Genomic DNA, 15,990 nt, shown 5'->3' on the forward strand with positions numbered 1-15,990 from the left:
ACCCTTTCATCCCCAATTCAATGTATACAGGTCCAACTTTACCATAGAAAACAATGGATTTGGGATAAACCATGGTGGTGAAAGGGTTAAGTGGTTTCAAGGACCAGGCCATGTACGGGAACTGTTTAGGCCAAAAATAAAAACTAACACCGGAGTGCACGAATTTCCCGACGTAGTCGTATCTTTTCGGGGTTTACCTAAAAATGCTGTGTTCCCTCTAAGGTTTCGAGAGGGTGCGCAACTTGAGATACGCCTGATTACCTCACAGCTGGGTCCGTTCATGTATATGCTAATTTATTGAGGTACGTCACAACGTACAGTGAACGTTGGTGGCAACTGCACCGCCAACGGGCGCTAAACTCGAAACGCAGAAGTAAATCGCACATGTCGCCCTGAGTTATCAATTGCAATATATAAAAACGTTTCTGACGCTCACTTGTCTAGTTACTCTTACCTTCCAGGGAAACATAAATCTGCTTACTCTTGTATCTTGAAAATCTTCTGATTGTTTTAGGGCTAAATGTCTTCTTAAAAGAAAGTAGCACTATTGGTTTTTTATTTAAAGTCTACCAATGAGTCGAGATTTTATAAAAAATTGTTCCAGTAGGAGGCTCAATGATTAGAAAAGTTCAGTGATATGATGCAATACGAGCTAAAACTGCAATCTAGAAAGGTTAAACCGATGTTGGAAAAAGATTATTAAGGCAATATGTAATCTTTAAAGATAAAATTCTCCCTCTGTGTGGATATTTTTATCCAAAGTTGGCCACCTAGGCGGCTGCGTGTTCAGAAAATCATGAGTCTATGTAAACTAAAATATACCTCAGAATGCGATAATAGTTTCGTGCGATTCTCGTTGGCGCTACGTAGCTTCGAAATCGAATCTATTACGAAGCAAATGTGTGTTTTAATGCAAGTGTAGTCACCTTTGCAAAAAGTGTGAAATGATAATCCCAAACTGCGGACATGGAGTGCAATGTTAAACCTTGGTCTGAAATCAAGACACATTACTTGTAAACAAAATGCAGCTGCTGCTTTCAATTTTATGATGGAGAAGAGGCAGCCTCATTGGACATTTGGAAGCAGAATTCATATGCAATCCAGAAATGTACAACATGACCACAGTTTTCGAATATCCAATACTTACAACGGAATAAGTTATTCAGAAAATGAAAATATACTGTTTAGGGATGAGTTCTCCATTTGAATCGAAATTGGTTTGCAACGCATGGACCAGAGTTCCGGCTTGTAAAGCTTCTGATGATGTCATTAAGATAATTATCCTTGCAACGATTCAATTACTAAGAGACTCAACAGATCTCACATGGTATTGCCCAGTCAAAAACAATGAAATCATAGTTATTGGTGGTACTTGTAGTCAAAGATAGGATTTTAATAACTTACAGACACTTGTGTTTTATCCCATATTTTATTCCACTAATTCTACCAAATGCTTACAACGCCAGAGACTTCTATCATTATTAATAATGTGTCGGAAACGTGTGACTGAATGAGTATATGTTGGTGAATTCAGCACTTAGAACAAATAGTATAATGTGCATAATCCTGTTCTTTTAACACGTGGGTTTTTGTTTGCAAGATAAATTATTATTGCAGTTGGGGGGTGTTAATTATACATGCCCTGTGTAACGATTTATCCTGTGGTGTATAGTATTTTTCATAAATCCCGCCCTCTTCAGCTCATGCAAGCGGCAGTAAGACCAACTACCATGGACGCCGAATACGCACCTTACAATGTCACACCTCACTTTTTACCTGAAATCAAACAAATGAATACAAGTCAATTGTGTAATAGGGCAGGTGACCATTTGCCCGAGGGCAAGTGACCGTTTGCCCGACCTAAAGAGAACAATTGGTCTCCTGCCTCAACGGTATGTCGCCCTTATTAGGGTATTTATTACGTGCATCTCCCACATAGCGTTCAGCCTATATATTGCTTTGATTTACAAATGGTAACCATAAGCCCGGTTACGATGCCATTTCGATGTCAAGTACGAATAAGGAATTTCTTACATAGTTTTGTAAACACTACATTGCTTGTATCGATCCCGGCGGATGACGTCACGAAACGTTTTTTTACTTTTCAAGAAAAATCGAGAAGTATGAGTTTTTTAATCCCAAAGTTTCGTTAAGTTGAAAGTAGATCAAGCTCAGTTTTAGTCAAACGATGACTATACTGCCCTCTACGTCGTTAACAAGTTATCAATAAGTCCTACGTGCTTGTAACGTTCGAGACATAAGGCATGTGATGCAATAACGTATCATGGCTTAGCTATTCTCAATTTAATATCACTTTTATTGCATTGAATACTTGAACTTTGTTTATATAATTATATAATTAAATTATGATTAGATATGAGAACTGGGATTTTCTCTTTTAAAGTATGCAAATCATCTCAGGCTTTATATCCCTGATAATATAGTCATTATAATACAGTACACATAATACAGTACACATAATACAGTACACATTTAATTAACCTTGTGCTTTTGTCACTGTATAAGTCAAGATTTTTCTGTGCGTTGTGTCATTATTTGTATTGGCAAAAGTTGAGAGGTAACGAAAAGCTAGCACATCAGATTTGGAATGCCCATTACGAAGACAAAACTTTTGCTGATTGATTGATTGATTGATTGACGTGACCTTTTGTAGCAAAGAAGGGATATCGAAGCATATGATTGGTCGTCAAGATCCGCATGCAAAGCTGACTATTAAAATGCAACTAAAGCAAACAACGTTGATAACATGGAAACCGAACTGCAATACTGCGTTCTGGATATAGAGCCATATTCAGAATGTGCAAGACGGTTAACTCTGTTTGTTTACATCGTGACGCGTATGCTCACTGTAGCGAATACGCTATAATTTATGGTACAGTCTTTATTCTTTCTGCAAATGGTTTTTATTTATCGAGTCGAAAAACCGGCATTAAAGTTATCCATGGTCACTCATTCATTCAGTGTCTTTCAACATGTCAACTAATATAAATAGTGTTTTTTACCAAACACAATTCAGTAAAAATTGCAGAATATGAACGAATTTGTCCCTTTAAATATCGCTATTTATAGAAAAATGGAAAATAATGTATTTTGAGTGAAACAAAAAACCATACCACCAAGAAAACGGTTGAACTTCAATATTGTTTACACGGGATTGATGTACTTCCTTTCGTCATACTTCTCTGAATTGCACAATAGCGAACAGATGCAACACCATAATAGTTTATTGGATGGCTATAGTTGGTTTTAAGAGAATAAAACAATCTGAGGCTCATTTCGTCGTTATTCTTTGTTTTAGGTGTAAACTTGTTAAAAACCATAGCCAAAAAAGTGTCTTCAAATTATGACGATCAACCAGTAGATTTTCCATTGCTGAAGTCAAGTTCACATCATAAATGCCCCTTTATCTCATTGAGTAATAGACAAGGCGATAAATAAAGTATCCGGATTGCTCTCAATGCATTGCTTTCTGGATTGATATGCGGTTTAATTTGATAAATCACCTTGAAACAGACGTAAGTAAAGATAGATTTGATAACTGATGAATGTCATTAGAGTGGAGACGTCTTCCTCATTGTCTAATGCAAAGTACATCGTATTAGGCAAACATTTGTTTGACTGCCTTACCTACCCTTATTTATTGTCAGATACTTCCCCAATGACGTCATCATAGACCCGCCCATTGATTTCGTCGGATACTCGCCCAACCATATCATCAGAAACCTGACCAATAAGATCATCGGTAACTTTGCCTTCTATTTGTTTATCATCGGTTACCTCAGCAGTGCCAATTTCATCGTCGTAAACTTGTCCTATGGCATCGTCTGATACACGACCAGTCAAGCTGTCAAAGACATGTCCTGTCATTGGTTCTTCATCAATCACTCTTGCAACGCTTATTTCATCGTCAAAAACATGAGCTTCAACATCATCAGAAACTCTACCAATCAGATCATCGGAGACACGGGCTGTCGGGTCGTCAAAGACATGTCCTGTCATTGGCTCGTCATCAGTTACGCGAGCAACGCTAATTTCATTGTCATAAACACGTGCTTCGACAGCATCAGAAACTTTCCCTATCTTATCATCGGATACACGACCGGTCATATCATCAAAAACATGTCCTGTTATTTGTTCGTCATCAGTTACGCGAGCAACGCCAATTTCATCATCATAAACGCGAGCGACAACATCATCGGAAACTTTTCCAATCAGATCGTCCGAGACATGGCCTGTTAGGTCGTCGAAGACGTGCCCTGTCATTGGTTCGTCATCAGTCACGCGCGCAAGGCTCATTTCATCGTCATAAACACGTGCTACAACATCGTCAGAAACTTCCCCAATCAAATCGTCGGAGACGTGGCCCGTTAGATCATCGAAGACGTGCCCTGTCATTGGTTCGTCATCAGTTACGCGAGCAACGTTCATTTCATCGTCATAAACACGTGCTACAACATCGTCAGAAACTTTCCCAATCAAATCGTCGAAGACGTGTCCTGTCATTGGTTCGTCATCAGTTACGCGAGCAACGCTTATGTCGTCGTCAGAAACTCTACCAATCAGATCGTCGGAGACATGACCAGTTAGGTCATCGAAGACGTGTCCTGTCATTGGTTCGTCATCGCTCACAGTACCCGTGCCGATTTCATCGTCGAACACTTTCCCAACAGGAATATCATCATATACTTTACCAGTTCCGTAGTCGTCATCAGAAACTTTTGCTGTCAATACATTATTGACGTAGATCTTTTGTCCAGTTGTTTTTGTGAGTTGAGGTTTACCCTGGTTCATATGAACCACACGATTTGTTCGGTGTAGCGGGTTTGCCCCTGTAAATGACATCAAATGATAATAAGTTTGGTTGAAATCTAACGTTGAAAATGATAGAGTCAAAGATAGTAATTTTGTTCAACATTTTAGGTCAAAGAAAGCACATGAACAATAAGTTTAACCTTCCCACACTTGGTGTGTCATAGAAACGACAGAAGTTCTCATTGCGGATACTTCTCCTCACTGTAGAGTGAATTTTGGTTCTATGATCGTATGCTTCTCTTCAGAGATATATGTGCCGGCCGTGTCGATCTCGTTTTGAGTTTGCATTCGTTGTTGTAAGTATCTATCCTGTTTGAAGACCATTTCACCAATCAACATTTATCTATATTTTTCTTTTTGTCAATTATATTAGCTGTTTTGTGTCATAGCACAATTAAACAGACAGACAGCTTGGGAACCGGAGAAGAGACCTATGGATTGCTAAGAAGCCGGCATGCGATAAAATATCTATATGTCTGTCGGTCCGCCGATGGGTCCATCTGTTTGCCCTCTGTATCTACGTTATTCTGCCTGCACATCTTTCTGTGGCTCTTCCTATCTGTCTGTGTTGCCGTCCACCCTACCGTCTATCGTATATTTCTATCCTTGTGTCTGCGTCTGTTTCCATCTGCTTACATGTCTCACTGTATATCTGTCTTTATGTGTCTCTGCCTCTCTGTGTTCGTGTGGCCCTTTGTCAAGGTGCAGCCGACGGAGCTATTCCCCGAAAAAGCTATTCCGGGAGCAATTTCTTGAGGGCAGGGGGTATTTTAATTTTGCTTTGCCATGGGAGATATTTTTAGCTGGCAGGTAGAAGATTTTATTTTTTTGTCGCACTTGTATAACGGTAAAGGGGAAAATCAACAGGTTTTTTCATCACAAGGCAGGGGAGCTTTATGTCTGCAGGGGAATGATAAAATTTCAGGGAAATTCTTTTCATAGTATACAACGGGCGGAGAGTAACGAGGCAAAAATATGTGGGGAGTGGGTCAAATGAATTTTGAGTGCGCGGGGGGGGGGAGGGCAAGTCGAAAAAAATTCAGTTGGTGGACAAATTATGAAAAGCTCATTAATTACCCTTTGGACTTTAAATTAGTCAGTTCACATTACTCGTCCTGCACAATAGATCTTATCATAATAAGGACCCCTTAAAAAGTGCATTGTTCGTTAGCTGCACCTGTTTGTTATACCGTTTGTCATTCTTTCATCCGGTCTATCTATATTCTCTGCGTGTCAGTCCGTGACGCTGTCTCCGCAAATGTCTACCGATACAAATTACTGTCTATTTGTCTTTCTGTCTGTGTATCTATATGTTTCTCCATCTCTCTTCCTATTAATTTATCCCTCATCAACATATCTGTCCAGTCGTTCATCAGTTAAAGTATCTGCCCGTGCATATTTATGTCTTCCTGTCGGTCTATCCAACTCTGTCTGTCTGTATGTTTGTCAGTCTGTCTTTGTCTTTCTCTCTGTATGTTAGCTTAGCCATATTGTACTCGTACAATCAAGTTTCCAAAACGTATCATAATGAAGTTAGGGACCTCCAAAATTGTCCATTTTCAACGGTAATAAAGCAATCGGTATAATTTTGTAAAACCATCTTGTAACAACAGCGCCTCTGCATGTAGCTATATCATCAACAGGGATAATTTGACATACGCGCAAAGTTGGTCTTAATTTTTACGTCCTCTACCGACTATAGCCAAACACTGTCCACTAAGATATCATTATACGCTACAAATGATGATGATGATGATGATGGTGATGATGATGATGATGATGATGATGGCTATTATTATTATTATTATTATTATTATTATTGTCGTTGTCATGGTTGTTGTAGTGTTTTTGTTGTTTGCTGCCGGTATTGTTGTTGTTGTTACCCAAAATAAATCCTGACAGTGAGTTTGTCTTTTACCGAATAAATTCATGTCAATATGTTTGCAATAAGCAGCATCCTGGCAAAACAATCAATCGGAATCAATGTTCAATAATCTGATACTCTTTGGTGAAATGAAAACTGTCCACACGTGTTCCCTAGCGACACCACATGCTAGTCGTGCACAGCTGTCAACGTCTCTTAACGCGCACGCATTCGATTTCAATTGAACACTGATCTTTTTCACAAAGGCGTCACTTCCATTTATCTATCATATGCTAGGCTATTAGCCAGCAGACTACACTTTGCATAGCAGCTGATTTGTGCAAAGGATTTTTATTTACTTTCACTTTTAACGCTGAATAGGATGTTTCTCTTCTCCTCAAAATACGACAATAAATGATCGTAGGCTACCGTCTGTGGCAGTTCAGAAATTAACCCTTTGAGCGCCAAAGTCAATTTTTGTCACCTTTACAAATTATACCCCAATCAATTTTTTTCAGATTTTTGCAGAAATTTTGATAAAAAAATGTAACCGATGTAATATGATGTCCATTTTGTGCAAAATTATCAAAAACATTACAGGAAAATGCATAAAAAATGGGAAAATGTTGCACTAAAATTTTGGTGGGAAAACTAACGGCATTCAAAGGGTTAAAGTACTATGTGCCTATAGAGTGAACGACAAGCTGTCGCTCAAACTTTCCTCGAATAAAAACAAGGATCACCGTGCAAAGTTTTATAAACAAAGAACCCAACATTTCAAAATGGCCGCCATCCCTGTGTCAGCTCTATGGAGAAAAAAATTAACATTTGATTTTGACTATGACGGTGGAAAGTATTGTAAAAAAATTGAGGGTACGAATTTTTGTCCCCGAGGCGCATTGTACCATAAAGAGGCAAAGTCGAACACTTAATGAAATGGTTGCTACATGAGGAAGTAGCAGGTGTAGTGAAAGCCCACCGCTCCCGTTCCCTTCTACACAAGAAGCGGCAAAACACTTTTTATCTTATATTTTCAAGATCTTTTTTCGACAGGAAAGCGGCATATTATCATTATGTCAAATTTGGTGTCAGTGCTGTGGAAACATGTACTAAAGTGGTGGTAATGACAATAACTACAAATGTAGGTGGTGATGATGATTGTTATACTGGTGGCAGCAACGTTGCTGGTGATAGGCTTTTGAGTGATAAGATGCTGAGAATTTTTTTAAATTATGGATTATTATTAAAATGTAAAATGTTATAACCGTAATCTTATTACTGGAACATTTATCTGTACTGGTTCACGTGATGTCTATAAGTCCATATATGTAGCGTATTCAGCAAGTCTACTATTACACATAGTCCGAAATAAACATTTCAACTATTGCATCATATTGATTCTGATGAAAGTCTGGCGCCATTCAAAGAGACCTTTATCAAAATTTTGATTAATGTTCACGATTCATCGAGTTTAATGTATACCTTGATTTATTTGCGAAGAATTTAAAACTCGTTAGAAAGAAAAAAGTGACGATTATCATTTTACTGGCAAAAGGCAAATAAACACTCCTTTTAAGAGAAAAATGTCTAACAAAGTGCACACGTAACCAGCTCTGTTGTATATTTTGTGTCATTTCATTACAGAACCAGATCTAGATAATTCTTGCTATATTGCAGCAATATCTCGACGATACAAATGTAAAACAATTAATGTTCTTGTAATGTCGTAATAATAGTTTGCCACGTAAGTTTCTCTCCTCTGTATATTTGTAAACTATCGCTAAATTATTCTGTTGGATTTAGATTTATGTACTCACGTAAACTATTATTTTAATACAAAATATCAGATATCTGGTATGTTTGAGTATCATTGGAGATGGTCGGACAAGCATTGAAACGATCTGCAATCTTGCTTTTACGTGACCTGAATGCGCACAATAGATGAAGCGCAATGTTCATAACACCATGTCTCTGTCCGAATTTCGATTTTTTTCTTTTTTTTTTTCTAACCATGAACGTTGTAGGGTTATCTATCCTGAAATTGATATATAATTCATTTCGATTATCTAAACATTCTTAGTCCATTTTACAAATGGTCCTTTCTTTCTTCATATTGGTGTGTTCATGCAGCATAAGTGATAAAATATTTGATCCGACCGGTCATTTTGAGGGATTACTTACCAGAATTGTGCAGCCACACTGTTGCTAGTAGCAACAGAAATGCCCACATCGTCTTCATCCCTGTAGCCACGTTGTCAACAAGACGTCTGCAGGGTGTCTATGATGAGTGTTGCGCAGGTATGCAGAATATTATGATAAATACTCCTAGCAAGGCTAGTCCATTTAATAACAGGGTTGATAATAACGCCATTGAATGGGTTGATACATATTGATGCATAGCTCTATTGAATCAAAAACACGACACTGGGTGATTGTACATTACGTTGTAGAAATTTTCGCGCATTTTCTCTCACATTTTTCTCATTTCTCGAAAATAAAGTAAATGCGGCTAATTTCTCTCCCCCTCCTCATAATAATTTAGACCAGAGTTTTCATTTCGCAATGTTGTGCCAGCTGTGTTTTGTTAAGCTGTGTTTTATGTGTGTCTTTGTGAGTGTTTGTGTGCAGTAACAACATCCCGCCAAATGTTTCTTGCTTGGCTGTGCAAGTAAAAGGTCCAATAATCCGTTATCAAAAGATGCTGTACTCGTTTTACAGCAACCTTGTGCTACTAAATTCCATGGAATTTCATAGCACGAAAATCTCTGTTTCAGATTTTTTATCCATATTTCATGAAATCTTGTTCACTTTTCATATTCAATGATAGGAAAGTATTTAGCAACTCATCATATGAACCAAGATGGACTGCTGCGATTTGAAGAGGCAAGCTGTGCCCTGTAATCCGGTGTTCCAAATGGTTTATGCAAATGAATGTCCACAGAAATCATGCTTTGACCACGTGACCCCGAGAAATAGTTCTGATCAAGTCATATTGCAGGTGCGTGACATAAATATAGATTTATTAAGATTTTGTGTAGAGGATTTCAATTATCCCATTGCTTTGCTATAATTTTACAAGTAATCGCCTTCAGTTGAGTAATTTTTGCGCTTGAATCGTAAATTTACAGACAGGTTTCCCTAGGTCTGTCGATTGATTTCCCGCCCAAAAACAGGGACTGTCGTTTTCCTTCAAAACGTAATTGCAATACCAAAGGTTGAAAAGAGTAGTTGCAAAGAAAGCGAATTTGACATCAATTGATGCAAGTGGTGACTACCTTTCAAACGTAGTCCGTTTTTAAATAACAAATCAATCCGCGAGATAGAATGTGAATTGGACCTGAAGCCAACAAATATTACTGAAAGGTTTGTGATTTTTCTGTGTCGCCATTATTACTCGATGTCAACACCGGACACCGACATCGTGTTCTTATATTTGCTGAATTTATCGAGCATTATCAGTAATTGTACTCGCGTTAACTCGTGTTTTATGCGCTGTAATCGCGACGTGTCACGCTATATCTATATCACCAGCTGGCGCCAGGTCATGACCTTCGACCTTGCGCAAGGTTTTAAATCTTGTACAAGCACATTTTGATATATCAAACCCTGTACCATCTTGCCAAGCAATAAAATATCCCAATATTCAAGTAACGATTCCCTCATCCAAGTCAAGGTACAATTATCATGTCAGCCTAACAAAGGTTTGCCGAAAGAGATTATTACTTGTAATTTTTTTCCATTCTTGTCAGAAGTGCTGTTTGTTTGTTTTGTTGGTTACTCCTGAATAATGAGGATAAGCAAACAACACGTGGACCAATCAGATTAAATGAGGACATAGAAACGATAGGTCGTCGTTATATGTTTTATAATATTCATAGAGATGCTGGTGTCGAAGGAGGATAGTCAAACAACACATGGACCAAACATTGCATGAGGACACAGAATCCGTGGGTTGTTATTATATGTTCTATAGGCTAATATTTATAGAGATGAACGTGTCGAACGAGCATCGATAATTGTCTCCAACGTCGTTAGCAATCTTTCTTCAGGGGTTTTTCAAGGTCGGTCACTTCGAAAAGGATAGGTTAGATAAACATTGTGTCACTTTTGAATGTAAACTCTGATTTCACGATGACCCTGGGTAAATTCCCCGTAACGCTGATATCTAGCAGCTTCGCTTGCCAGGAGTGTCAACTCGGGCAGGGACCCTCCCTCAAAGCAAGCAAGGGAGACTTTACTTAGCCGATCTAACAAAACAGCGAGGACCAGGCAATAATATGAAAATAAAATACCGATGTGTAGCGATTGTCATACCTTTCTGCGCCCTCATACAACTGAATGAAAAGAAGCCGACGTCTCCATCATAATGATTGACAGCTGTCGACAGCGCTAAGATTTATTGAAACTGCAGTTAGTAAGCTGGTTAAAGTTTTTTATCTCAATATTCCATGGTCTATCCGTTCTCAATGAACATTAAACTGAAAACATAATAAATTTAAATCATAGATAAAATCTCAACAAAGTATTTCACTTGTAATTCGTTATTTTACAACTCACTACAGTCACTTCAAAACCCTGCTTCATGGCATTACTCCCGATGTTGTCTCGGTTACGTACACCAAGCTTGGAAGACAATCCGAAAATCTTTATCAACTTTGACGCACGTGGGAGGAAATCAGCCGATAGCCCGCCCCTTATTACGTAGGTCGTATGTCACCTTTTATAAACGATGGCCCCTTAGTGCACTAATAAATACAACATATGTCATTCGATTTAGCACCAAGAATATCTGCCAAGAGGACTAAATGCACAGGTGTTCACAGAGTTGCTTGATAGCCGCTTGAAAACCGAAGGCTGGTAGCATGAGGCCGAAGGCAGAATATTAGTAGTGTTTTTGTGAAAGTAATGTGCGTCATGAAAAATCTGCAAAAAGTCAAAACCACCGAAATTACATATCTACTCACGCAAACAGTAGGTACAATTTAAAAGAAAAATTCACTGTCGGGAAATTCGCCGCATCCATGTTATTTGCCAATTTGAATCATACTCTTACACAACAATACATGGCAAAGTGAATGCCGAACATTGTCTGACAATGAAGTTTCGTCCAAATTTGGCATATTAGTCACGTGCAGTGACCAGAACAAAGACTTGAACTTTAGAAGGCATGTCCGATCGGTGTATTTAATAATTTTGCTACGTAGTATGTTATTTTGTTAGTTTTAGACTGCTCGCACATTTTTCATGTCATACTTTCCCTCCTTCCAAAAACCTACTTCTGCCTTCGGCCTTCGATCGTCTACCAAGGGAACACTGTTAGTACCTGTCAGTGACTGCAACACATATCCTCTGCATTTATAGTGTACACTGCCTATCTCTGTCCTTTCAGTTTTTTTTTCTTAGAAGAAGTTATCAACAACAGAGGAAATTATCATGATATCTGATAATAAATAGCGAGCTAAAGTCTGCAGCTTGTTTTTCAAACAGGCGCTTGTGCCCGGCGAAACGTTGGAGCTCCACTGACTAGCCACTGCCATAATGGGACTAGCGGCTGTTGAAATTCTACCAATATTATTGACATGGAGATTAGTGTGTGTACACGTTTATTTGACGTACCATTTGTTACTTATGGAATCATATGCTTTTGACTACACATTGATACGCCAGGGTGAACCAGTTCACTGATAAACGACACATACCAGGTTCTAATTACATTATAGCCACTGTTTGGCATTATCGTTTATTATTGCTATTTGATTGAAAGTTGATTATTTTTCGACAAGACTTCAAACACTTGTCAATTGACGTAAAAGTTGCGGAAAGACATAAGGTGTGCCAACAACAAACTGAGTATCAGACTACTAATGCGTGTCTATGTATATGAGGATTTCATCAATCACAGTTACGACTGTTTTACAGATCTATTTTCTTTCATTTTATCTTGAGATCAGTGTCGATATTGTGTTTTTAATCCCACCAATTATCACCGATAGTATCCCAAAAGTTGTCGTCAGATGTTTCCCACCAATTGTCACCACCTGTCTCCCAGAAGTTGTCTTGCTTTGTCTCGTGCCAGTCGTCACCAAACTTATCATCATCCTTTTCCTCAGAAGTGTCATCTTTGTCGAAGACATCATCGTCGTCATCATTATTACTGTTGCCTCCGCCCCATCCCCACCACGATCCAGTCTCACGTCCGCTATCCTTATCATCACTGTCACCACCTGCCGTCCACCAGTTTCTGGGTTCTGTATTGTCTGGTTTACCAAGTCCCAGCCCGGTATGCCAATTGTACTCACCCGGGTCACCAAAACCCCACCAGGGATTAGTACCACCTCCAGTTTTGTCATTTGTCCAGTCCTGTGTCTTCCCAGCATTCCATGGATATTTATCCCTACCACTCGTATCTTCTATTCCAAGCAAGGCAGTCAACAGGGCGCTGTCACTGTAATCACTACCAAAGCCTGTGTTATAACCACCCTGTCCATCGAAATCACTCCAAGACTGGCCACGACCTCCCGTCCACGGGTTCCCATGACCACGACCATGACCACGACCACCGGCCAACGGGTTGCCATGACCATGGCCACCAGGCCAGCCGTAATCTTGACGTTGCCCTCCTGACCAAGGGTTGCCATAACCACGACCACCTGACCAAGGATAGCCCTGGCTACCACCACTTGACCATGGGTTGCCTCGACCACCGCCAGTTGACCAGGGGTTGCCTTGACTACCACCAGTTGACCATGGGTTGCCTTGACTACCACCAGTTGACCAGGGGTTGCCTTGACTACCACCAGTTGACCAGGGGTTGCCTTGACTACCACCAGTTGACCAAGGGTTGCCTTGACTACCGCCGGTTGACCAGGGGTTGCCTTGACTACCGCCAGTTGACCAGGGGTTGCCTTGACTTCCACCAGTTGACCAGGGGTTGCCTTGACTACCACCACTTGGTCTTCCATTTCCTTGACCACCCTGACCACTTGGACGGCTTTGTTGATTATGAGGAGGAGCATTGCTACCACCAATCCAAGGATAACCCTGACTGCCGCTTCCTGGTCCGGAATTACCTTGTCCATATTGAATGTCTGTTGATTTCTCTCCAGGCCCGGTTCCACGTGTTGAATTTTCTTTCTTATCGTTTCCTTCGGTAGATTTCTCTGGAGTAGCAATACCAAGAAGTTCGTCCAACCAATCTGTTTTCTCTGGTGAACTCTCATCCTTTCCATCGTCTGTCTCTTCATCGCCTTCAAACCAACTGTCCCACCAGGTGCTTGTGTCCGGTGAGGGCGCTTTTTCTCTTTCAGGCTCTGTTGAATCGCCGGCGCCGATTAACTCATCCAAGAAATCATCAACTTGTTTCTCGAAGACTTTGTCCGGTCCCACATCTCGTTTCTCCCGCACAAGAGATTTGGAGCTTCGAATTACGCCACCAACGGCCAGATGTAGAGCTAGGCAAAGAAAGACCAATCGCAGTGAAACTTCGCACCGCATTTTAAGAGACAGTACCTGCAAGGACAAATACATCAGACTTTTGTATAATGTTTTAGAGTAGAGTTGCCTACAGTTCTTTATTACTTACGCAGTGACAGCGTGTACATAAATAATCATAATTAAGTGAGCAACACAATTCTAATATTCTACATTTTGGAGTTCATTGCAACGAACGACTCGACAGATCAGCTCTCACAAAGGTGGATAATTGTCATATGACCTTGACGTACATGTAATCGATGGATATTACTTTGTTAAGATTATTAACCCTGAGAAAATACAAGTCAAAATGGAGTAACACTTTGTAAGTTTGGGGACAAAAATTTGCACGCGCTGCTATGTTGTCACCTTCTGGACGTGTAACGATAGGATAACCAAGGTGTAGACGTGTATACTATGTATGTAAGCTTTCATGGATAGCTCTAAACTTTTTATATGTGAGTTCATCATTTTCGTGCTGTTTTGTGGGAATTCAAGTGACGTTGAATTGATAAAACTAGTTAAAACAGATAAAATAACAGTTGCATTTTTGCCTTACTCACCTATTTCCAACTCTGAAGACTTGTTGGCGCGTGGATACAAAGAAACACCAAGACGAAAATTTTGCGAGATGTACTGCGTGAACTGCAGCTTTGCAAAACTAAGAAATGAACAGCGACAACAAGGCAGATAAGATAACAGAACAATGGCCTGATAGGGTTAAGGTCAGAACAGTATGCAGTGATAAGAAATATTTGATCAATATAACATTGTAAACAAACACTTGTGAGACGTGCACCTTGGGGCAAGGTTTGAAAACATGTGACGTCATGAAATCACGATATGATAATAAATCCTGGTATATGCTCTCAATAGCATGTTCGGTCGCAAGTATAAAATCTGAAAACCGAGAAAAATTTCATGGAATGACAACATGCAATGCGACTTTGACAGTCTGCCAAACGAGATTCTGTACTTCTTTTGAGTGTGGATCATTTCGCAGAGCGCCCTCATTTGATCTTTTTAAGATGGATGGAATTTATTCAATATAACAATTGAATTGTCTTCTTTAAGTGTATGGTCGTGTTCTCCAAGTATGCATGTCTGTCTGTATATGAGAGAGAGGGAGAGAGAGAGAGAGAGAGAGAGAGAGAGAGAGAGAGAGAGAGAGAGAGAGAGAGAGAGAGAGGAGAGGAAGGGAGGGAGGGAAGGGGGAAGAGAATCAAAGATAGAGACAGACAGACACAGAGCCGGGATACAGAGAGACAAAGAAACATTGTGCACAAACAATTTAATGTGGTGCCTGGGACTAAATTTCACTACTTAAGGACAACAGAAGTAACTTTGAATGTCAACTAGTGATATTCTGGGTTTCTTGTAAAACATATGTATGCGCCATGATTTCAAGATATCACCGGGCGTCTATATAAGGATACAACAAACCATGTCACGGTACAACTATTAAAATGCAAGCTGGGACTTCTTCATCCGCGTCAGTTGTAGAACGCCCTCAGCCGCTCAGCCTTGTTTTATTAGAATCTCAGCGCATATGTGGAGCGTCAGGATTGATAAACATAGCAATATGTTCTCCTCGTGTCTAATTTTCAAATGTTAAGCCGAGCATTTTAACGAAACCGACAAACAGACTGCTTTACAGGACCGAACGACTCGCAAACATATCGTCAAATTGCAGCTCTTTCTCTGTTTCCGACCAAAAACTCAGCTGTAAAGAGAATAAAATCGTAAATATCCACTTAAATTCTTCCGCTGCATGCCTTGTAATTTTGACGCGGACTGCATTGTCTGAAATTGGCACAACG

The 15,990-nt window shown here is 39.7% G+C and overlaps 2 protein-coding genes across 3 annotated transcripts; both read right to left on the minus strand.

The window, feature by feature from the left end:
* Positions 1–1,410: 1,410 nt before the first annotated feature.
* Positions 1,411–9,025, minus strand: LOC139124268 (A-kinase anchor protein 5-like). 2 transcript variants are annotated; one of them, XM_070690409.1, is made up of 3 exons: positions 8,879–9,025; positions 3,653–4,850; positions 1,411–1,776 (listed from the first exon to the last, which is right to left on the minus strand). In XM_070690409.1, exons 1-2 carry the CDS (start codon positions 8,934–8,936, stop codon positions 3,655–3,657), a joined length of 1,254 nt encoding a protein of 417 aa, XP_070546510.1. In that variant the 5' UTR covers positions 8,937–9,025; the 3' UTR covers positions 1,411–1,776; positions 3,653–3,654. The 2 variants fall into 2 exon arrangements, with proteins under 2 accessions (XP_070546510.1, XP_070546511.1); XM_070690410.1 differs by having other exon boundaries at positions 3,649–4,850.
* Positions 9,026–12,406: 3,381 nt separating this feature from the next.
* Positions 12,407–14,913, minus strand: LOC139124269 (S-antigen protein-like). Its single transcript, XM_070690411.1, has 2 exons — positions 14,734–14,913; positions 12,407–14,206 (listed from the first exon to the last, which is right to left on the minus strand). The coding sequence occupies exon 2, from the start codon at positions 14,189–14,191 to the stop codon at positions 12,665–12,667; it is 1,527 nt and encodes a 508-aa protein (XP_070546512.1). The 5' UTR covers positions 14,192–14,206; positions 14,734–14,913; the 3' UTR covers positions 12,407–12,664.
* Between the last annotated feature and the right edge of the window lie 1,077 nt (positions 14,914–15,990).

This window comes from Ptychodera flava, assembly GCF_041260155.1.
Source record: "Ptychodera flava strain L36383 chromosome 23 unlocalized genomic scaffold, AS_Pfla_20210202 Scaffold_23__1_contigs__length_28996876_pilon, whole genome shotgun sequence".
Lineage (NCBI taxonomy): Eukaryota > Metazoa > Hemichordata > Enteropneusta > Ptychoderidae > Ptychodera > Ptychodera flava.